The sequence below is a fragment of the Triturus cristatus genome, chromosome 1_2, assembly GCF_964204655.1.
Source record: "Triturus cristatus chromosome 1_2, aTriCri1.1, whole genome shotgun sequence".
Taxonomy (NCBI): domain Eukaryota; kingdom Metazoa; phylum Chordata; class Amphibia; order Caudata; family Salamandridae; genus Triturus; species Triturus cristatus.
Genome location: NC_140580.1, coordinates 35,710,423 through 35,734,520, shown reverse-complemented (window position 1 = coordinate 35,734,520; position 24,098 = coordinate 35,710,423). Strand labels below are relative to the sequence as shown.

The window sequence follows — 24,098 nt, the reverse complement described above, 5'->3', positions numbered from 1 at the left end:
TTGACCCAGCCATATGCAAATCTGTCTTGACCCTGCTCCTCATGGGAATAATCCAGGCAGAGCTGCCAAGCCAGGTCCTCCCTGAACCGGTAACCAGCATTTTAGGACCAGTTTTGGGGTATCACTCCTAATCAGCCAGGTTAGCTTGAATTAAGTGGTGCAGTGAGCAAGGGACCCACGTCTGGGCATACCCTTTCCCACTTAGGGACACAAAAGCAAAAAGCAACAGTTGATGGACGGGCTGCTTAACAGTGCGAAACTTTCACCCCTTAGAGTGGCAAAATATATGCTGCAGCTCTTAGGGACCCTCTTTAGTACCTATGCCCTAGATACGAAGGTTAACACTTACTAGGGACTTACAGAGGTGCTAAAGGCCTGGCCAATTGAGGATCAACAGCCCAGTGAACTTGTTTTGAGGAAAAAACACTGGGGACCTGGTAAGCAGGAACCCAATGCACTTGAGTAAAGGAAGAGCTACTTACCTTCGGTAATGATGTATCTGGTAGAGACACAGTCTAGCCGCAGATTCCTTAACCTAGAATATCCCCAGGTGTCAGATTGGACCAGGAAAACTTTCCGCAGCAGAACCTCTGCGCGCCGGGGGGGCAGCGCTGCACGGCTCCACCCTGACGTCGTCCACAGACGTGACGTCAGCGGAGCCATATATGCCCCGCCAGACGCGCAGATGTCAGTTTTCGTCAGAGAAATCTTCCGCGCCACAACGCGGAGCCACCACCAAAAACTGAGAATTTGGGAACAGTGTGCGAAAAAGATGAAAAATAAAAATAAATTGAATGGTGAAAAAACCATAAAGGAGAGTGCCAGGCACTGTATATTGAAAACTAGTGAAGGGAAAGAGCAGAGCACCGCTCTGAGAAGCAACCCCGCAAAAGCGAAGGCTAAACCTCCCCCGGAGGTAGAAGATGTGAAAAAAACAACATGGCAGATGACAAAGTCTGCAACCACAATATATAACTGTGAAGGACAACAAGTCCAGAACACATAATCAAAGACAATCCACCACAAGATGGCACCAGAAAGGGATGTCGTATCCCCAGTAAGAGACCTATAGACATAGGCAGAGCCAATAGACTTAAAACCAATGGATCGCAGGGGAGGTAAGAGACCCCAAGGCGATTGAGAAGGGGATAGCGGGGGGTGGGAAAACATTAGTAGATCCCACACTGGACAACCCAGGGTGTAGGGATGTAAAAGGACACCTGACATGAGCATACCGCCCACTCAAAAGAATAGGCGGAGTAGAGCAAGCAAAACAGAATGAAGCATTCTGTGTAGGAGAAAAGTGAAAGATGTCACCCTGCAGAAAGACTAAGCCACCCGGAGGGAGGCGAATGCAGGAAGCCCAACCTGAAAAGGTCCTCGCGGAACGGGGAGGATGGCGGGTGTTAAGGTATCTGCGGCTACACTGTTTCTACCAGATACATCGTTACCGAAGGTAAGTAATTTGTCCATCTGATAGAGACATCTAGCTGCAGTTTCCTTAACTTAGAATAGATACCAAAGCCATATCAATAGTGGAGGCGGGTCTGCGACTGAACCCCACCAAGTTCCCAAGAGAACTTAGCCGTCAGCAAGGTGACGAAACACGGTGGGGACCGCAAGCCAGTGCAGCCACACCAGACGACAAACCTCTGAAAAGAGCAGAAAACAATAGGAGGCAAAGGCACCATAAGCTGTTAAAGAACAGCACGAAAACCCCGTATGTATACCGGGGTGAGAGAAAGAAAGCATAAGCTAGAAATGTTGGTGCGAGTTCATGGCTTTGCAAGAAGACGAACTGAGCCTATGGTCTGATGGATCCGCAGGATCCGACGTGTCGACCGTAAGTAAAATGCAGAGAGATGACAAACTGGTATGACTGGATCAGCGCATACCGGTCCAGTATGCACAACAGTGGAAAAAAGCACTGTTGAACACGCATCAGCCAAAATACGTGGGACAGCATTGGCAGGATGCCGACCCATGGCCAGAAAGTGTCAATAGTACCAGAAACACAAGACACTCCAGTACACAGTCGCTCTTTCACAAGACATGTGAGAGGGCTGACGGCAACAAGCAGAAGCACCCAAAACAGGACTACAGTAAGAATGATAGTCATGTGAAAGACAAACACACATATGCATACCGTGTGGACGCTAGAACCACATGAAGCAGAGGAAAAACCCTCTGTAGGGTAGCGGGAGCAGCCCAGATGTGAAGGATGCCTTAGCAAGCAGGCAACAGGTAAAAAGGGGTATCTGGCAAGCAGGACACCCACACAAGAGCTCGTAGTTTGAGCAGACCGGGGCGAAGACCACGGACACCGCAGGAAGGAACGTTGCCTGCGCGACTCTGCTGTGTGAAGAGCACAGAGCAGATATAGATTAAGAAGTTATACGCGTAAAAATGGTGTGTTACATAATACAAGACTAGGGTACGCGACAAGTACCAACAGTCATGTGGAAGCAGAATTGGACAGGACAATGTCCAGATCCGTAAGAGACATATGCTACCCGCCCGGGAGGAGCCACGGTCCTCCGCCAGACATATGAGGGGATGGAGCCAGATGGAATAGTGGAAACAGTTAGGACCAACCTAATGGCCCAGGGACCCAAGAAGCGAGTATCCTGAAGAGAACACAACCCTTGAGAGCGTTACAGCAGGAACTCAAAGCAGAAGTGTGGAAAACACCTGTGCGGAAAGCAGCAGGGAAAGAGAAAAAACTCCTGTTGGGGAAGTGCCCAGAAATGGAGGGCACAAGGCAATATACAGCATAGACGCACATGGCGAAGACGTCACCTTCAAGACAAGTCCAGACAGGGCTGAAGTACGAGAAACTATTACCCATCCCGAAGAGAGGAGGGTAGAACCAGCCCGCAGAAGCGGAAGAAAGAACGCAAACACCCTATGATAGCGAATCATACCAGGGTGCACTCCCAGTACGCGCAAACACTAAAGAAGCATGCCGCGCAGCGGCTCTGCCATGGCACTAAACAATGGCAGGGCGTCAGCCGTGGAAGAACTGTGCCTGAACGGAACAGAACAAGGGCCCCAAGGACCGTGGCTGGCGAAAAGAAGAGCAGCCAACATGGACAAAGAGGAGGACAGCGATGCTGAAAAACGCCACTGTGAAAGTCAGGCGAGGCAGAAGCCTCACAGAAAGGAACCTATACTGATGCTCCGAAGTACCGGACAACCGTAGACCACAATCTCAAATGAAAGTGCAATAGAGCGACGCCAACCTGTGAGTCGCATACAGCAGAAAGAGAAGACAGAGTGATCCACAGAAGATCCTCTGTTAGGAATACTCCACAGGAGCGTACCAAGCCTTCCCTGTAGGAAGGCAGCTACACAATAGCCAGCAAATACCCCACAGAGGGTAAGTCTCAACCCCGGTGTGAGAAAGTGGCTCTGTGTATACTGTTCCCTAATAGGTACAGGGTGTACAGAGTCCACAGTCCCCCAGGGTTTGACAGAGGTTAAAGTTAGATATAACCTTACTCTCTAAAGTGGTAGATTGGTCGAGCAGTAAGGCAGTACCAGGGGACAGTGTAAAGCATTTGTTGTACACACTCAGTCAGCAAATGGTCTCACACACTCAATAACTGAACTCTAGGCCAATGTTTTATATATAAAAAAATATATATGTTTTTTTATTTTAGAACCAACACTTGGATTTAAAATATACTTTCTCAGCATGAGATGTTTCATATAAATACTTTTGCAATATGCAATTGGCTTTTGTAAACAGTTACATGTGGTTGCAATGGCATTTTTAAACACATCAATGCATTGAGCTCAATGATAAATTCAAGTTATTTGTAACTGATTACTTTTTAGATTACTCTAGGAATTCCAGGACTGGATCCAAGATTCAGTCCTGGGTCAGTATTCAGAATCAAGTGATGAAAGTCGACTCAAGTACTGTAATGATTTTTAAACAATATTTAGCTATTTTAAAAGTTGACACTTAGAAAATATTTCAGAGAAAACAGTCAATGATTCCCTTTTTAAGAAAATGCAGGTTACAGGTACAGTATGTTCTCGTTACTTTTGTAATCCAGTACTGGGTGCCTAGACTCAGTACTGGGACCGTTATCCAAAACAGGTAAGCAATTACGTTTTCAGATATACGATTTTTGAAGAATATTTAAAGATTGCAGAAATCGACACTTAGAAGAAATTTCACAGAAAAACAGTCAATGGTTTCCTATGGAAGAAAATTGAGTTAAGGGTAAGTACAGTTGTAGAGATTTTTCAGGGTCAGTGCTGGGCATCAAGATCCAGCACTGGGAGTTCACCTAGGAACAGGTGAGTAAATTCGTTTTTGCCACTCGGCTGATTTTTGGTGAATATTTGAAGATTTGAAAAGTCCGCACTTAGAAGAAATTTCAGAAAAAGCCAGTCAATGTTACCCTATGAGGAAAATAGAGTTTGCGGTTTAAGGGTAAGTACTCGACTGGCAGAGTTGAGGTTCTGGGCACAGACTCAGGGGTCTCCCAGGGTCAGGTAGGTACAGTTGGTTCACCCTCAGCGGCTCTAGGGCGGCCGGGTGCAGAGAGAGTTAGGCCCAATGTTATCCTATGAGGGATAGGGGGGCCTTGTTTGGTGGCTGCTGTCTGGCAGCTCGGGGACGAGGACTCTTCAGGTGCTATCACCACTTTGAGAGGTAAGTTGGGTAGTTGGAGGATAGGTAGGTACCCCGGGATTGGACACAGAGGGCCGTGGGGCGCCGGGTGCAGGGGTGCCTTTTGGTGTCGGAAAATCTTACCCTCTGTTGATCGCGGTTGGGGTGGCACACTGTTCTGAGGCTGCAGGCTTCTTCGGGATTGTCGAGGGGGGTCCTTGGGTGCCGGACTCGGGGTCACAGTCGCCGTGGGGTCGTCCTCGTGGGTTTAGTTCACTCCGGCACCGGCCAGGCTTACCTGGTGCAGAGTGGGCTGGGATTGCGGTTCCGGGCTGCTGCCAGGGGTGAAAGCTAGGTTCTGAGTAGAGCCTCTACTCATGGGAGTCCCAGGGAATCAGAGTTCAAAGGTAGCCAGGTCCTCCGGGGTTTCTGAGGTTGCTGACCACAAGAGATGCCGCGCTGGAGCAGGAGCAGGAGCAGGTTCGAGGGTCGACAGGCTGGGGCCAAAGCAGTTGGTGTCTTCCTCTTTTTAGCAGCTGCAGGGCTGGTCTTTGTTCTTCTTGCTCTTCTTGTAGTTTCGAATCTGGGGAAGGAAGGTTCAGGGTGCCCCTAAATACTAGATTTAGGGGCGTTACTGGTAGGTGAAGGGCAGGGGCCAATGGGTCCCTGTCCTGGGGTGGGTACACCCCCTATCCTGCCTCTCTCCTGTGGGAGGGGGGCAAGAGCCTAGTCCTGATTGGGCAGGGCTTCCCATCTTCAAGATGGCGAGAGCCCGGAGATGTGCTTCACCTCGCCTCCCCCACCTGAGGGGTGGGGTTGGCAGGCTGGCACATCCCTTGTCCTTATTTGGGGTTTCCGGCCAAGCTTCCCGCCAGAGTGGGGGGTTGCAGTGGCCTGGGGAAGCTCACAGAGGCGGAATGCCTTTGAAGCTTCCCCCTGCCCATCCTGGGGAAGGAGATTTAGTACCTCGCCCAGGATGTGCATTGTTGCAGTCCCAGGAGAGCAGGGGCTCTCCTACCCAGGGGTCCAGCAACATGTCTGCTGTGTGGCAGCCACAGAACAGACGTGGATTGTAGGTTTAGGATTCAGGGGGCCTCTCTAAGATGCCCTCTGTGGTGCTTTGTACATTAAATCACACACTGGCATCAGTGTGGATTTAATGTGCTGAGCAGTTTGATACCAAACTTCTCAGCCTTCAGTGCTGCCATTATGGTGCTGTGGAGTTCGTGTTTGACAAGCTCCCAGCCCCATATTCTCTTAGCTGGCAGCACTGCACTTACAGGACCCAGGAATGGACCTGGGTACTGTAGAGGCACAGGGCTCCTGCCTCTGTGTCCACACCACTGGCATAAGGCACCCAGCTAGAGGGGTGGCTGATGTATGCCAGGGCAGTGTAGGTTGTGGGCATGGCACACAGGGATGTGTGCCATGTCGACTCTCTGTTTTGTCTTGTATCCAGACACTCAGCCTGCAAGAGCAGTGTGAGTGTGTTAGGGTACAGGGCCTCTAAGGGTGGCACAATGAGTGCTGCAGCCCTTAGAGGCCTTCCCTGGTCACAAGGCCCTGGGTACCTAGGGTACCATTTACCAGGGGCTGACATGTGGCCAGGGCTTGTCAATTTGGGTTTTGGCTGGTATGCAGTTTTTAGGGAAGGAACACAGGCCCTGGGCACCTGATTGGCAGGAGCCCAGGGCACAACAAGGAAAAGTGCATCAGCTATTAGGCAAAAAAGGGGGGGGTTACTGCAACAGAAACCCACTTTCTAACACCCGGCAAGGGGGCCTCCTCTGGAACCAAGCTGACAGACAGAGGACTGCAAAGAAGGTAGAACCAGCTGACCAGCTGTACCGACCAAGGCAAACATGGCAGAGCCTCCGGCCAGACCATCTGGGTATTACGTCATGAACCCAGGGTCCAAAACAAAGAAGGCAATGCTGCCTAACAAGAAAAGGCAACATAAAGTTACCCAGCGTGTGACAAAGACAGGCCACAAGGTCGAGAAAGCCTGGCCGCAAGCTAATCACGGAAGACCAGACAAGAGGCGGGAGACCGCTGAATCATCGTGACAATCAAAAAGGTCCACACCATTGAACGGCATATCACGCAGAGCATCCCGAACGTTGTCAGGAAAACTACTATCGCGCAGCCATGCATGGCGGCGCAAAGCAATCGACCTGGCCATGGCTCTACTAACAGAGTTGGTAGCGTCCAGGGGCAATCGAATGGAATATTGTGCCAATCCCCGGTCATTAAGAAGAACACGATGCAAGTCAGCCCGGGCCCTTCTGGGAGAGAAGGAAGAAGGAGCTCAACCAAGTCCCAAAGGGCAAAGGAAGCACGTGCGAACATGCAAGACGCGTTTAAGGCATGGATGCCCGCACTGGCGGAGGCAAAAATGTTGCTCCCACATGTCTCCAGCCACCAAGACTCCCTAGTGGGAGGAAGCAACGGCAGAGCGAAAGAAGGCTGCAAGGCGCACCAGGGAGAGGGGGGTAACCCAAAGAAAGACTGGAGAGGCTTTGAATATGCCTCCATTTGGGACCGTGTCGCTCCGACACCCGGGAAGGGTGGATATGGAGGAGACGACTACAGGGTGCCAGTGCCTGGCAAGGACCGAGTGCAGCGGGCCCCAGTGTCACGCTTTCGGGAGGACGACCTCCGCGACTTACGCTTGTGCTTACCAGTCTCTGATCAGCGTACGCGGGAACGGCCCCTTGAGCGAGCCCGATCCCTGGAGGGAGATCGGCGGCGTGAAAACGCAGGACCGGACATCTGGGCTGCCAACAGCTTCTTACGACACTTCTGGAGGGACTTGGGTTTCATCTGTAGACAGGTGTCGCACTCTTCGGACTCGTGGTGCACCCCCAAGCACCACATACAAATCGTGTGCGGATCCGTGACAGACATTTGCCGTTTGCAGATCTCACACGCCTTAAAGCCCAAGGGCAGCGCACACTGTTCCGCGACGCCGAAGAAGTCGCGAAAAATGCCTGAAAAACAGGCCAAGGAACCACTGGTTTTCCTGGACCTGCGTTGGGACGCGGAAAAGAAAACGGACGTCAGTGCGCTGGGAGGGGCATATATGGGTCCGCTGATGTCACGTCCGTGGACGATGCCAGGGTGGAGCCGTGCAGCGCTGCCCCCCGGCACGCAGAGGTGCTGCTGAGGAAAGATTTCCAGTCTGACACCTGGGGATATTCTAAGTTAAGGAATCTGCGGCTAGTCTGTGTCTCTATCAGATAGCTGCATCAAATACTAGGCAAAAAGTGCAGAGACTTCAACAAAAACACAGTTTCCTACAGCTAAATATAAATAAAAATGCACGTAACTTTTTTTTGGTTTCAATCCACAATGGGAAATAATTCATTACGTGAGGATTAAAAACAGAACATTTTTACAAGCCATAGATCAGCATTCTTATATGTTGAGTTGTTATAAACACCTTAGACGTGATATTCTGTATATTGTTTTGTAACTGTAGGTGTCAAAATAGAGTATGAGAATATTTTATTGCCTATGCTGTTACTGTGAGTCTCTACTAACAATGAATTGATCAATATTGGGTGCAAGTTTACAGAATTGTGGAATTTGTACATATTTTATGGTCAAGATTTTAGATGAATTAAACACACGGACTGAAATTGGATGGGTGAAAGAGAATAGTCTATGTGGAGAGCCTCGGGCTCAACGGCGCACCTACAAACAGTTATACAAAGTAGCAAACGGAGCATACTGGATTAAACATCACTGAAGCAAGAAAAAAGAAACTTAACATGACAAAGTACCTCAATCAATGGGAACTTGTGTAAGTATGGAACATAAGAAATTCAGACCCAATTGGTTGAAAATAGTCCAATGATAGGATTATGATTCAGACAACTTGCCAGTCTTATGATAAATGAAAGACTGATCATCATAAATAATAGATCCCTCTATAGGGACAATTTCTTGACGCTACTAAATTCAACATACCCAGTCAACAGTGCAAAAGTTTACAGCCTCAGCAAAGTTGAACCCTTGGTTAAAGCCACTGTGATAGGCCCTTGGGAAGGTGATCACAAATTCCCCGGCACACTGGTTGGTTCGATAAATCTAGAGGAAAAAATGGTTCAATAAGAAACAATCACACTCACGGAGGCAATGTTTAAATACAAAACCAACAAGCAAACACATATCACTCCTCAGATTAAAAAAGAAAGTCTATACAAGCAACATCAAAAGAAAACACCTTGTTGGCTTCAACCGCTTCGGATTAGATTGGGGCAAAAAATGTTAATTCTTTACAGACGCAAAGGAATATCATAAAATCAATAGATGTAATGTGTATTGTCGAATAAGAAACAAGTTACTTACCTGTAACACTTTTGCAAAGTGGAGATTTTCTAGATTCACATGCTGTACATTAAGCCATCTAGTGTTCGGTTCAGGTTCAGAAACAATTCCTACTCTTCCTGGAGAGTTGCACCTACAGCAGGGTTGGCAGGCTACCTTTCTCTCCAAGCAGGCAGTTTGGTTTCCAGGCTCTTCGAGTACGGGGAACAGCCTATTCTTTCAGTCAGGACACGGGTTGTTGGTTAGTTTCAGGGGGCAACTCTAAGTTGCCCTCTGTCGTGCATTTTACATTAAATCCCGCACTGGCATCAGTGTGGGTTAAATGTGCTGAGAAGTTTGATAACAAACTTCTCAGTCTTCAGTGCAGCCATCATGGGGCTGTGGGGTTCGTGATGACTATTTCCCAGCACCATATACTCTTAATGGCAGCACTGCACTTACAGTGCCCAGGAATGGACCTGGGTACTGTAGAGGTACAGGGCTCATGCACCTGCACCCTCACCACTGGCATAGTGCACCCAGCTAGAGGGGTGACTGAGGTATGCCAGGGCAGTGTGTTTGTGGGCATGGCACACAGGGATGTGTGCCATGTCGACTCTCTGTTTTGTTCTGCACCAAGACACTCAGCCTGCAAAGGCAGTGTGTGTGTGTCGGGGTACAGGACCTCTAAGTGTGGCACAATAAGTGCTGCAGTCCTTAGGGATCTTCTCTGGTCACAGGGCCCTGGGTACCATTTACCAGGGGCTGACATGTGGCCAGAGATACCAATTGGGTTTAGGCTTCAATACAGTTTTAGGAAAGGAACACAGACCCTGGGCACCAGATTGGCAGGAGCCCAGGCACACTCAGTCAAAATACATCAGCAATTCAGCAAAAAGTGGGGGCATACCATGCAAGAAACATGGCACTTTCTCACAATGAGTACCAAAGGCAATGTGACCAGGCAAGGCCTCAAAGGGCTGCAGCACATATTGCACCTCCCTTAGAGGTCATGTGCCTACACCCCCCGCTCACCCCACACACACACACACACACATACACTCACATAAACACACTCCATCAGCAAGCTGCGTGTTTTGGTGTGGAGAAAGGTGAAGAGTCAACATGGCACACATACTTGTGTCAAGTATGAAGGGCGGGGGGGGTGGGTGGTGGGCTGGAGGGGAGAATCCCACTAAGCTGATGGGAGCACTCATCTGGAAACCGTAAATGTTTCCCATGTCCAATTCACCAGATTAGTTGAATTAAAACACTTTAAACGTTGCTGAAGCTTCTTCTTCAACTTTATTCAATTAATTGGTGTCATACTGGTAGCCAGATATTTTTTTCAATCCATATACAATTCAACCCAATGCATTTCGGGTCAATCCGGGCCCTTCATCAGGGGTCTCATTAACATGTTCTGTAGAAACGAATGAAACAGGAGACTAATCAAAACAGTCCAAAAATGTAACACTGCCAAGAAATGAATTACAACAGCTGTCTGAAAATATGTTAATCATGCTTTCTTGTGGGAACGTGGGCTCGTCAAGTGAGTAATGGAAAAGAGTGTGCATAAGTGAAAAAGTTATGACCAAAGATATATCCAAGCTGATGGCATGCTAAGAGTTCCATAATCCAATAACCAAAATGTCTGGGCCACGTGGTGCTTGAAAAATGTTATACGATGTGAGTTAACCCCATGAATCAAGGTGAACACACTGGTGGAACTATGATAGATCCGTGAAAACATGCGTGATGACTCCAAGTTAACCGTATTTAGGTTGCTTCAAAAAGCTGTGATGAACTTAGGCTCCGAAAATGTTAGTGAATGCACTCTATTCTCTTGTGACAAAAATCATGCAACTCGTGCCAGTCCACAGCGGTACGCCGGGAAGGTGTGCATCGCTATTTTATACTATGCCCATAATACAACAAACACTAACAGACACATCAGTGCTTACCGAGACGGTGTGTTGAAACGTCCTGGCTAGATCAACGAGAATGCTAGTGACTCGACGTACTGCTCAGAATAACATGCACGTCGCGTGTGAACATCTTAAAGGGAAAGTGATCAAAGTGGACATTGTGAGAAAGTGGCTCTGTATGGAATATGCTACTTACCAGTATGCATCTGTTCTTGGCATGTAGAGCTGCAGATCTATACACTGTGCATAGATCGCCATCTGGTGTTGGGCCCGGATGTTTGCAGTTTGTTTTTCCTCTTGGAAAGTCTTTGGAAGTCACGAGTTTGGTGACTCCTCCTTTGGTTCGTATTGCGCATGGGCTTCGGCTCCAAACTCAGATTGTTTTTCACCAGCAGGGAAAGATGGAGCGTAGTAGTAACAGTAAAGAAACCAATGTGTGTTGTATCTAAATAAGATAAACTGGAACGGATACAGGTAGCCGGGGAGGCGGGTGGGCGTGTATAGATCTGCAGCTCTACATGCCAAGAACAGATGCATACTGGTAAGTAGCATATTCCGTTCGAGGCATATGAGCTGCAGATTATACACTGTGCATAGATTATATAGCAGTACCCAACCCTAGCGGCGACCACCGGCATCCGTTGCAGTTGTTTGGAACAGTGTTTTTAGTACAGCCTGGCCCACACTAGCTTGTTGCTTGGTGTGCACATCTACACAGTAATGTTTTGTGAAACTGTGCGGTGTTGACCATGTGGCTGCTTTGCAGATGTCATCTAGTGGTATGTTTCCTAGAAAAGCCATAGAAGCCCCTATCTTCCTTGTAGAGTGGGCTTTAGGGGGAACAGATAGCGTTCGCTTTGCTTTGTGGTAGCAAATCTGTATGCATTTTACAATCCACCTAGCTATCCCCGATTTAGAAATAGGGTTGCCTTTATGTGGTGGAGAGAAGGAGACAAATAGCTGTTTGGTTTTCCTGAAAGGTTGTGTCCGTTGGATGTAATAAAGTAAAGTCAAGTAAAGCCCTTTTAACATCCAGTGTGTGTAAAGCCCTTTCCGCAACGGTTTGAGGTTGTGAGAAAAAGACTGGTAATTCTACCGACTGGTTTAGATGGAATGGAGAGATGACTTTGGGTAGAAAGTTTAGGTTGGTGCGGAGTACAACCTTGTTCTGATGCATTTGGAGAAAAGGTTGCTGTATAGTGAGTGCTTGTATTTCACTAACCCTTCTGAGGGAATTGATGGCCACTAGAAAAGCTGTTTTCCATGTGAGAAATTGGAGCTCACATTTATGTAATGGTTCGAAAGGGGGTCCCATGAACCTTGTGAGAACTATATTCAGATTCCTAACAGGTGAGGGTGGTACTCTGGGTGGAATTACTCTTTTGAGGCCTTCCATAAAGGCCTTGATGGCAGGCACTCTGAAAAGTGATAGGTGCTGCCTGTTCTGTAAATAAGCAGCAATTGCAGCGAGGTGTAACCGAATGGAAGTATATGCTAGGTTACACCTTTGTAGATGGAGTAGGTAACATATAATGTGCTGTATGGACACATTTAAAGGATTGATTGTGTTGTTGTGGCAGTAAACAACAAATCTTTTCCACTTTGCCGCATAGCATGCTCTAGTAGTAGGGCGTCTAGCTTCCCTGATAATATTCATGCAATCAGGGGGAAGGTTAAGGTATCCAAATTCTAGAACCTCAGGAGCCAGATCGCAAGGTTGAGTTGAGCTGGGTCCGGGTGCCTGATCTCTCCATGGTTCTGGGTTAGGGGGCATGGTGAGAGGTGTAGCTTTTGGTGTGGTACTACTGAGACTTCCAGCAGTGTGGTGTACCACGGTTGTCTGGCCCATGTTGGAGCTACCAGGATCAGAGTTAGGGAATGCTGCTGTAGCTTTCGCACCACTAACGGAATTAGTGGGAGAGGTGGAAAAGCGTATGCAAATTTGTTTGACCAGTTCATCCATATCGCATTGCCTTCGGACAATGGGTGTGAATATCTGGCGGCGAAGCTTGGGCATTTTTTGTTTTCGTGGGTGGCGAATAGGTCTATGTGTTGCTGCCCCCACTTCTGAAAGAACGGGTGAAGAACCTGTGGGTGAAGTTCCCACTCGTGGATCTGCTGTGTCTGTCTGCTCAGCAGATCTCCCACGGTGTTTTGTACTCCTGGGACGTGTTGGGCTAGGAGAAAAATCTTTTGTGGAATTGCCCATCTCCATATGCTCTGTGCTAACAGAGAGCTGTGGAGAGTGTGTGCCCCCCTGTTTTTGAATGTAGTACATGGCAGTCATGTTGTCTGTGCGAATGAGGACTGCCTTGCCTGAAATCTGCGCCTGGAAGGATTTTAGGGCGAGGAAGATCGCCAGTAACTCCAGATGGTTGATGTGGAGTAACTTCTGTTGCGGCGTCCACGTGCCCTGTGCTGTGAGATGTAACAGATGAGCTCCCCAGCCGGAGAGCGATGCATCTGCCGTTAGGATTATCTGTGGGACCGGGTCCAGGAACGGTCGACCTCTGGAAAGGTTTATGGTGTTCCACCACTGCAGAGAGCGATGGGTGCGACCGTCTACCAACACCAGATCTGTCAGTTGTCCCTGGGCCTGGTTCCACTGGCGCGCCAAGCACTCTTGGAGTGGACGCATTTGGAGTCTTGCATGGGGCACTATAAAGATGCAAGAGGCCATCATCCCTATGAGCTGCATAAACACTCTTGCTGGGAGAGAGTGTTGACATAGGAATTTTTGACGCAGCGCTTGTATTTTTGCAATCCTGGCAGGATTGGAAAAGGCTATGGCTTTTGAGGTGTCTATGGTGGCACCGAGATACTGTTTTGTGTGTGATGGTACAAGGTGGGATTTTTGATGGTTCACCGTGAAACCTAGCTGGTGAAGTAGTTGGACCGTAGCGGCGGTATGTTGCACACATTGTTGGTAGGACGTGGCTTTTATCAGCCAATCGTCCAGATAGGGGAAGACGTGAATGTGCTGTCTTCTGAGGTGTGCAGCCACTACTGCCAGGCACTTGGTGAAAACCCTTGGTGCTGTTGTTACCCCGAACGGGAGCACCTTGAACTGGTAGTGTTGTCCGTCTACCACAAACCTGAGGTACTTTCTGTGAGACTGGTGTACTGGGATGTGAAAGTACGCGTCTTTCAAGTCCAGAGTGGTGAGAAAATCGTTCTGGGAGAGAAGTGGAAGAACCTGTTGAAGGGTTACCATGTGAAAATGGTCTGAATGAATGTAGGTGTTTAGAGGTCTGAGATCTAAGATGGGTCTTAGGGTCTCGTCTGTCTTTGGAATTAGAAACTACAGGGAGTAGACCCCTAAATTTTGTTGATTTATGGGGACCTGCTCTATTGCTCCTTTTTGCAGGAGGGAGATCACTTCTTGTGTTAGTAGCGCAGTATGTTCTTGCGACATAGGGCGGTGCCTGGGTGGAATGTTGGGGGGGGTGTGGATGTTAATTCTAGGCAATACCCTGACTGAATAATTTGTGTCACCCATCTGTCTGAGGTGATTGTCTCCCAGACGTGAAGGAAATGTTGTAGTCTGCCTCCGACCGGAGTGGAATGGTCTGGAGGGAGCGGGGGAAAGTCATTGGGCAGGAGGTGTGGTAGAGCGGGCGGTATTTGTTTTGCCTCTGCCCTTATTAATATTACCTCTGTATCCGCCTCTTTGATAACCCTTCGTGAAGATAGATTGAGGAGGGGATTTATAGGACGTGGATGCACTGTCCGAGGAGTAGCCTCTGCCCGTGCCCCGAAAGGAAGAACGGCGAAAGGAGCGCCTGGGAGTCTGTGTTTGCAGGGCTCCCATAGATTTCGCCGTGCCTGTATCTTTTTTCATTTTTGAGGGCTTCATCTACTTTAGGGCCAAATAGATGATCTTGGTCGAATGGGTGATTTAATATAGAGGCTTGAACCTCTGGTTTAAACCCTGAAACCCTGAGCCAGGCATGGCGACGGAGAAGGACACTGGTGTTTATGGCCCTGGAGGCTGTATCTGCCGCATCTAGGGCACATCGTATCGAGGTATTGGTTATTGTTTTTCCTTCTTGAATAAGTTTGTTAGCCCTAGTCTTGTACTTTTCAGGGAGATGGTGCATGATGGTCTCTAACTCATCATAATGCGCCCTGTCGTAATGGGCCAACAGTGCTTGCGTATTGGCAATACACCAGATATTGTCCGCTTGTGACGCAGTGCGCTTCCCTGACCCATCTAGGAGTTCGAGATGGTGCATGATGGTCTCTAACTCATCATAATGCGCCCTGTCGTAATGGGCCAACAGTGCTTGCGTATTGGCAATACACCAGATATTGTCCGCTTGGGACGCAGTGCGCTTCCCTGACCCATCTAGGAGCTTGGATTCTTTGTCAAGTGGGGGCGCCTCGCCCGACGCCTAAGAATTTGAGCGCTTCCTAGCTGTAGATACCACTAGGGAGTCTAATGGTGCAGGGCCTTTAATGTAAGAAGGGTCTGTGGGGGCGGCTTTGTATTTTTTCTCTATCCGAGGGTTTAGGACCCTGGCCCTGACTGGGTCTTTAAAAACCTCAGGGGCATGTTTAATTACGCCCTTTAACATAGGTAGAATAGCAGTGGACCTATGTATATCGTCAAAGGTGTCTAGGAGAAAATCCTCCTCCACTGGGTCGGTATGTAACTCCACCCCGTGGTAGTGTGCCGCCCGTTGTAACAAATGGTGAAAAGCCAAGGAATCTTCAGGAGGGGATGGCCTAGATGGATAAAGGTCATCCTGTGGGACATCTGGGATGTCCGGATTGTTATAATCATCCCATGGGTCTGGAGATCCAGTAGGGGTGGAATCTTGTGGCACATCTGCTGGATCATAGTAAGGGTCCCCTAAATCGCCTGGGACAGGAGACAAGGTGGGGGAACGATGAGGTGGAGGGGGTGGAGGAGGTGGAGGGGGTGGAGGAGGAGGAGGAGGAGGAGGAGGTGGAGGTGGAGGTGGAGGTGGAGGTGGAGGTGGAGGTGGAGGTGGAGGTGGAGGTGGAGGTGGAGGTGGAGGTGGTGGAGGTGGAGGAGGAGGAGGAGGAGGAGGAGGAGGAGGAGGAGGTGGGGAAGGCACCCTGAAAGGAGAGGTAGCAATGTCGTTTCTCTTTGGAGGTGGAGCTGGCTTGTCCAAGTGTCTCTTTTTTGAAGACAATGTCAAGTGTCCAGTCTTTGGATCCTTAGTGAGGGTTTTTTGCAAAGGATACGGTGTGAAAAGCTCCTGTGACACTGGTTGTTCGGTCGGCGCCGAAGGTTTCGGGGCCGACGGCTTTTTAGGTTTGTCGAAGCCGTGCTTCCTTGGAACCTCCGTTTTTTTGGTCGGTGCCGAAGAAGGTCTCGGCACGTGAGTGTCGGTGCCGAAGGTCTCGACCCCGAAGGCTTAGGCGGGTTCGGTGTAGAGGTGGAGGCCGATTTTTTCTTCGGTGCCGAAGGGTGTTTCTCGGCACCGGTGGTCGGCTGGCTCGAGCCCGAGCTGCCGGAAGGCTTAATAGGCTTCTTTACCGGGCCCGAAGGTGGGGTGTGAGAAGCAGTGTCCTTGGTCTTGCCTAGGCCCGGAGGCGAAGGTGTGACCGAACCCTTTTTCGGTATCGGCGTGGGCGTGGGAATTTTACTCACGACCCGCTGCACCGGGGTGATGTCCTCCACATCTGAGTCGTCGGCCTCGGAAGCGCTGACGAGGTCGTCGTCCTCCTGTTCGATGTCCTGCTGTCCCGGAGCTTCGACGTCGTCCCCGAAGATGTCGACTGGAGCGGAGGTCGAGGAGTGCGCCATGTTGCGTCTAGCCCGTCGATCTCGAATGGTCTTCTTTGAGCGAAAAGACTTGCAGGCGGGACAGTCTCGGGCCTCGTGTTCTGGGGAGAGGCAGAGGTTGCACACCTCATGGAGATCGGTGTGGGGAAACTTGGACCCACATCGAGGGCACTTCTTGAAGGGAGTTCTTTCCATCAGCTGAGACCGGAGCCGGAATAGGCCCGAAGGCTGCCGTCAACCACCGGAATCGAAGAAGTGCCGAAGAGAAGATGAGTAAGATGATTTATATCTTTGAAGATGCTCGATGAGCGAGGATTTGTGCGTCGATCGGTGAACTGGGAAGTTCGGAACCGGAGCGCGAATTATTACATCCGAGCCCGATGGCGGAAAAAAATAATCTGAGGATGGAGCCGAAGCCCATGCGCAATACGAACCAAAGGAGGAGTCACCGAACTCGTGACTTCCAAAGACTTTCCAAGAGGAAAAACAAACTGCAAACATCTGGGCCCAACACCAGATGGCGATCTATGCACAGTGTATAATCTGCAGCTCATATGCCTCGAACACTGGGTTATCGGCTTTTGGGTAAGTACTCGACTGGCAGAGTTAAGCTTCTGGGAACAGACTCAGGGTTCTCCCAGGGTCAGGTAAGTACAGCTGTTACACCCTCAGCGGCACAGGGGCAGCCGGGTGCAGAGAGAGTTCGGTCCAATGTTATCCTATGGGAGGCAGGGGGGCCTTGGTTGGTGGCTGCTGACTAGCAGGCCACGCAGCTGTGGGAGCTGGGCTTCTGGTCACTTGCTCAGGGCAAATGGGGAAGTAGATAGGTGTAGAGGTTACACTGCCAGGGCCACTCGGGCGGCTGGGTGCAGGGTGCTTTTGAGCCTTCGGGCGCTCAATGGATTTCAAAGGGAAAGCTCCTGGTTGAACAAAGGCTGCAAGCTCGGGGACGAAGATTCTTCAGGTGCCACCACCACTTCGAGAGTTAAGTTGGGTTGAGGAGGATAGGTAGGTACCCAGGAGTTGGGCACAGGGGGCCGCAGGGCGCCGGGGTGCCTTTTGGTGTCGGGAAATCTTACCCTCTGTTGATCGCGGTTGGGGGGGTACCTGGTTCTGAGGCTGCAGGCTTCGTGAGGAGCGTCGAGGTGAGTCCTTGGGTGCCAGATTCGGGGTCACAGTCGCCAGGGTGACATCCTCGGGGTCTTTGTTCAGTCAGGCACAGGCCAGGCTTGGCAGGTGCAGAGTGTGCAGGGTTCGCAGTTCCGGGCTGATGCCAGGGGTTAGAAGCTGGTTTTGAGCAGAGCCTCTGCTCATAGGAGTCCCAGGTGCTTAGAGCCAAAAGGTAGCTAGGTCCTCCGGGGTTTGTGAGGTTGCTGGCCACAAGAGGTGCCGGGATGTAGCAGGAGCAGGTTCGAGGGTCGACAGGCCGGTAGGGCTGGGGCCAAAGCAGTTGGTGTCTTCCTATTCTTAGCAGCTGCACGGCAGGTCTTCTTTCTTCTTTGTTTTTTTTTTGGAATCTGGAACCTAAGGAAGGAAGGTTCAGGGTGCCCCTAAATACTAGATTTAGGGGCATTACAGGTAGGTAAAGGGCAGAGACCAATGGGTCCCTGCCCTGGGGTGGGTACACCCCTATCTTGCCACTCTCCTGTGGGAGGGGGGCAGTAGCCTAGTCCTGATTGGGCAGGGCCTCCCATCTTCAAGATGGCGAGCGCCCGGATATGTCCTTCACCTCGCCTCCCCCCCCACCTGAAGGGTGGGGTTGGCAGGCTGGCACATCCCCTGTCCTTATTTGGGGTTTCTGGCCAGGCTTCCCGCCAGAGTGGGGGCAGCAAGTGGCCTGGGGAAGCTCACAGAGGCGGCATGCCTTTGAAGCTTACCCCTGTCCATCCTGGGGGAGGAGACCTAGCACCTCACCCAGGATGTGCATTGTTGCAGGCCCAGGAGAGTGGGGCTCTCCTACCCAGGGGACCAGCAACATGTCTGCTGTGTGGCAGCCTAGGCAGCCTCCCAGACCAGACGTGGATTGTAGGTTAGGTTTCAGGGGGCATCGCTAAGATGACCTCTGTGGTGCTTTGTGTACATTAAATCCCACACTGGCATCAGTGCGGGTTTAATGTGCTGAGAAGTTTGATACCAAACTTCTCAGTCTTCAGTGTTGCCATTATGGTGCTGTGGAGTTCGTGTTGACGACCTCCCAGCACCATATACTCTTAAATGGCAGCACTGCACTTACAGTACCCAGGAATGGACCTGGGTACTGTAGGGGCACAGGGCTGATGCTCCTGTACCCACATCACTGGCATAGGGCACCCAGCTAGAGGGGTGGCTGATGTATGCCAGGGCAGTGTAGGTTGTGGGCATGGCACACAGGGATGTGTGCCATGTCGACTCTGTTCTGTTCTATACCCAGACACTCAGCCTGCAAGGGCAGTGTGTTTGTGTCAGGGTACAGGGCCTCTAAGAGTGGCACAATAAGTGCTGCAGCCCTTAGGGGCCTTCCCTGGTCACAAGGCCCTGGGTACATAGGGTACCATTTACCAAGGGCTGACCTGTGGCCAGGGTTTGCCAAATTGGGTTTTCGGTTTCAGCATAGTTTTTAGGGAAGGAACATAGGCCCTGGGCACCTGAATGGCAGAAGCCCAGGGCACACTCAGTCAAAGTACATTCAGCAATTCAGCAAAAAGTGGGGGCATACCATGCACGAAGATGGCACTTTCTCACACCTACATTTGTGATTATGCCCAGCGTATCAAACCACTTTACGCATTGATACAACACTCTTTTTCGTCATCCAGCTGGCCTCCGGAACATACCTCGATTCTTCGGTCTTTGCAGTCTATTCTGCTTGCGACCAACTTCTTGTTAACACATGATAATTCTACGAACTTGGTCTAAAGAAATGTGGCTGGGGCTGTAGGCTTCACATATTTGACATTCAATGAAGGTGACAGTACCAATAGCTTATAAATCGCATTTGCACACATTAGAGGAAATGCGATTTTCCACTGTTGAGAAACTTATGACGGCAGTCCAGATGGCGATTCTGAAGGAACGCTCTCTGGAGCAGGGAAATCACATTCTTATGGTTTTGCCTGTACCTACTTTAGAAGCAGTGACAAAGGCGAGTGTTCAGAATTCTAACACTTTGCATCCACGATGGATCCAATGGGTGAGTTCTTTGACATCGGCTGACACTTATCTTTGATTCCTTGTTGCAGACACAGGAGTTTTTATAATATGAACATGTTCATCTTCCTCTGTTGTGTTGCTTCCTTTGAATCAGTACAAATGTATGATCTATACTGATGGGTCTGCTCAACCAGCTGTCGGGTCAAAGCATGCTTATTAAGCGGCTTGCGCTATTGTAACTGGCTTAAGTGTAAATGGTGAATTTAAGTCTTCGATAGTACATACACAGGTACTTGGGGACTGCACGGTTCAATTGGCGGAGCTGCGTGCTTTGATTTTAGACCAAGAATTCGCAAATCCTGATGTTAACACTCTTGTTGTGTGCGATTCCTACTACTGTGTGCAGGCTTTCAATGACAACTTGTTCTTTTGGTCTCAGAATGAATATAGATACTCTAAGGGTAGTGCAATAAAGCATAAAATGCTTTGGGTCCGAGTGGCAGAAATTAAAGAACGTTTGCCGCTCATTCAGGTTATTCATACACTTGGCCATCAGGGTGTGGGAACACAGGCTGTTGGTAATTCTTTGGCTAATGAGGCAGCCAAATATGCAGTGGCCACATGTTCAGTAGCAGCAGTTACTAGGTCCATGACTAAGATTGATAATGATATTCCAGCATAAGAATCTTAACTAGTGCCAAAAAAGGTTCATGTATGCAAAACATTCTCAATTTAGAATAAGAAAAATATCAACCACCACCAGATTTTTTTGTCTTGTAACAAAAAAGGATTAAGAATAAAAGTCCTGGACAAGGCTGACCTCCAGAAGTAGCAAGCATTGCCCCTGAACCCCATGGGGAGAGTTGCTCTTTTCAAATGATGATTCTCCCCAGGTTCCTTTACATGCTTCAAAACACCCCCCTCAACTTCCCGAGGGCCTGGTTTCGGGACCTTTATAGCATGACTTCTAGATTCCTCTGGGGGAAAGGGAGGGAGCGCCTGGCCTTGAACGTCTGCAGGATCCCTTCCTTCGACGGGGGTCTGGGAATGACCCATTTATACTTATATTATTAGGCCACGCATCTGCTATCTTTGCACGATTGGTTTGACGGGGGCTGGTCTGATCCGGCATATAAGCTGGAGCTTGGTGAGCTGGGTCTGACCAGAGTTCAGTCGATGATGTATGGGGAGCCTATGCCATCCAGATTGTCTGAGGTGACATGATCGGTGCTGCTGGCCTGGCGTGCCGCACTGCGCCACACCAAGTGGACACACAAATTGACCCAGTGCACGCCCCTGTGGCAGGGCACTTGGCTCAAGGACTGCAGGGTTTCCGGTCCTGGAACCTTATAGGTATTTCTCAGCTGGGCGATGTTTGGGTGGGTGATCACATGCGCTCTTTCCAAGACCTTCAAACTAGACACTCCATACACCCGTCACAGTTTTACAGATATTTACAGCTGCGCCATGCTCTTCAAGCGCACCTTACGGCTGGTACACGGCTTCCTAACCATAGCCCTCCGAGGCACAGATCATGCTTGGGGACCTGGGGAAGGGGGGCATCTCTCACATCTATCGGACACTGATTACCAATACCCCAACATCTTTAGATCAGTTACGGGCTCAATGGGAGGTCTGGGTGGGTACCCTGGAAGAAGAAGACTGGCGTGACGCCCTTATGGCCCCCAGGATAGTTACCGCCTCTGCCAAGTTGCGCATGGTACAGCTTTGCTATTTGCATGCTGCCTACCGAACACCTGCATGCCTTCACCGCGCAGGACTTCGCCCGACTCCTGCCTGTGATAGATGCGGTCACGAACCTGCAGACTTTTTCCATATATTTATATGGGCATGTCCTCGCTTGGCACAGTTCTGGGGGGACATTGAGGAGGAACTTACCGAAGTATTGGGGTCGGAAATCCCACACAAACCAAAACACGCAATTTTAGGCGTTCCAGGATGGTCTGGGTGGGTCTAGGAATGAGAAATTGTTCTACACTACAGCAATGGTAGTGGCAAAAAGAGATATAGCGACAGTCTGCAAATGCCCTGACCCCTCCCATGTGGGACAGTGGAAGACTGGGGTCGACTGGTGCGCTACGCAAGAGAAGATTATGTATGAGGCACGTGGCTGTCCCAAGAAATACCGAAGGGTCTGGGGATGTGGTTGGGAGGGATGGTTTGATCTCGCCGGGAATGTTCACGTGTATCATCTTAATCTTGTCCACCTTTGTTGAATGGGCCTACTCAGAACATTGAATACATCTTTATGATATTGTGTTGTCGTGATGATTGGCTGGTGCTTTCTGTGAAATCAATAAAAATTTGTTTATCAAAAAAAAAGAATAAAAGTCCTATTGCAAACAATGAAAGTAAATAAATCTGTCTTTGAAAAAATAAACGCAAGTCCATACCGGCACACCATGAGCCATCAGTGTGTTAGGGTTCATAATGGTAACAAGTTGATGGAGGAGATCTGGCTGTGCAATAAATAACTCCGGAGCCAGCTTCTTCATGACTTCTTCCAGCTGTTCTGCAGCATAGCCTGGAGCACCATACCAAGTCTTTGGTTCTCCCCTGCAAAAACAAACAAATACATAAAACAGAATGTAAAAGTACATTGCTAAAGGCACTTCTCCGCAAAGCTGGCAAGTATTTAAAGACCTACCAACAAATTTGCTCACAACAATAATTTTTTCAGATTGAGTTTTGAGCAAGTAAGGATTCTGTTACTGTAATAGGGCAACGCCAAACAAGAAAACAACCGGCGGGTCATCCAAGGTGATCGACACGTTGTCCCCTCTTTTTTCCCCATCAGCAGACTGAGTGGATCCCCTCGGGAGCGCAGTCCCCCTTCATGCAGGAAGAAACTGGACACCGTTCCTTTAACTGGAAAGGGTTCGCCTACAGCCCTGCCCACAGTAGTGACGAAGAAGAAGGCGGGGTTGATATACCAGGAAGTGCACTACCGCCAGTGTGCGTAGACACCAGAGAAGGAGAGGAGGACGACGGAACGAAGAGTGAGAAAGATTCTGGACCGGGGAGCGGAGGAAGAGGAGGGAGCCTCGGACAGCAGAGCGGAGAGCGAGAACGCGGGGCTGGACGCCGGACGGAGGAGAGAAGGTCGGAGGACGAGACGAAGGAGTCTACAAGTTACGAGAGCCAGGAGGCCAACGACACCGTGAGCCGGCCAGCCACGTTCCCGGAGGAGCGTGGCTCTCGCAGGTACGCGAGCGCTTCACAGGCTGGGTGGGGAGAAAGGGTGGGCGTCCATAAGGGGGGGGGGGGGGGGGATAAGGGGACGTCTGGGCACTTACCGTTGCTGTGCTGGTGAAAATCCCGATCACAACCCTCCCTGAGCACCCAGTCACACGCTTCTTGACCCCTTGTGCACAGAGTGTTCCCTCACCCCCTTCCCTATCACTATCAAGGATAGACAGAGTACTCACCACTGGCTCTTTTTGTGTTTTCCGAGATCCGGGGGCGATAAGCTACCCTCAGACGACCAAGCCGGCCCGTATTGGACCAGGTCCCGGGAGAGGAAGGATCACGGCGGGCAGGAAGGAACCCCGAGAACGGGCCACAGAGACTCGCCTACCATATTACCGACCCACCCCCATAAGAAAACGTGTGCATAAAGCAATAAAGACTCTAAAACCTCCAATACACTCTCCGGTGTTATCTTCCCCTTCACAGTTACTTATCCTGTAAGCATCTGTAATGAGCATGTAGAGCTGTAGATTAATATGCTTTGCATGCTCCTGCCATCTAGGGTTGGATTTGGATGTTTGCAAGTAGTTTTTCTTTGAAGAAGTATCTTCCAGTCACAAGGCAGGGTGACTCCTCCTTTCGGTGATAGTGTGCATGGGCAGACTCCATGGTTAGATTATTTTCCCGCAAGAGGGTGAGAATGGAGTAAACAAGTGTAGTATAGAGATGTCCATGTGTGCATAATATGAATAATAATAACTGAAATGACCATAGGTGTCCGGGGAGGACGCATGTGAATCTACAGCGCTACATGCCAAGAACAGATGCTTACTGTAGGAAGCTGGCTCTGTATATACTATAACAAAATGAGGTATAGTGTGCACAGAGTCCAGTGGAACCCCAAAATTAGGCAAAGGTAAAAGTAGATAGCACCTTACTCTCTAATTGTGGTAGTGTGGGCGAGCAGTAAGGCTTTATTAGAGGGCATTGTTAAGCATTTGTTGTACACAATCAGCAAATGATGTCACACACTCAAAGACTGAACTCAGACCAATTTGATTTGTATAAAAATATTACTTAGTTATTTTATTTCTAGAACCAAGCCAAGCCTGGTGCAGGTAAGTGAAATAAATGG

General features: G+C 49.6%; 1 protein-coding gene across 6 annotated transcripts in view; it reads right to left on the bottom strand.

The window, feature by feature from the left end:
• Positions 1 to 24,098, bottom strand: part of KDM5B (lysine demethylase 5B) — an 897,967-nt gene that overhangs the window by 578,822 nt on the left and 295,047 nt on the right. For all 6 annotated transcript variants that reach the window (XM_085600396.1, XM_085600377.1, XM_085600387.1 and 3 more), the window contains 2 exons: positions 22,168 to 22,330; positions 8,600 to 8,719 (listed from right to left, as the gene is read on the bottom strand). In XM_085600396.1, the coding sequence (XP_085456522.1) occupies positions 8,600 to 8,719; positions 22,168 to 22,330 (283 nt within the window). The remainder of the gene's footprint in view (positions 1 to 8,599; positions 8,720 to 22,167; positions 22,331 to 24,098) is intronic.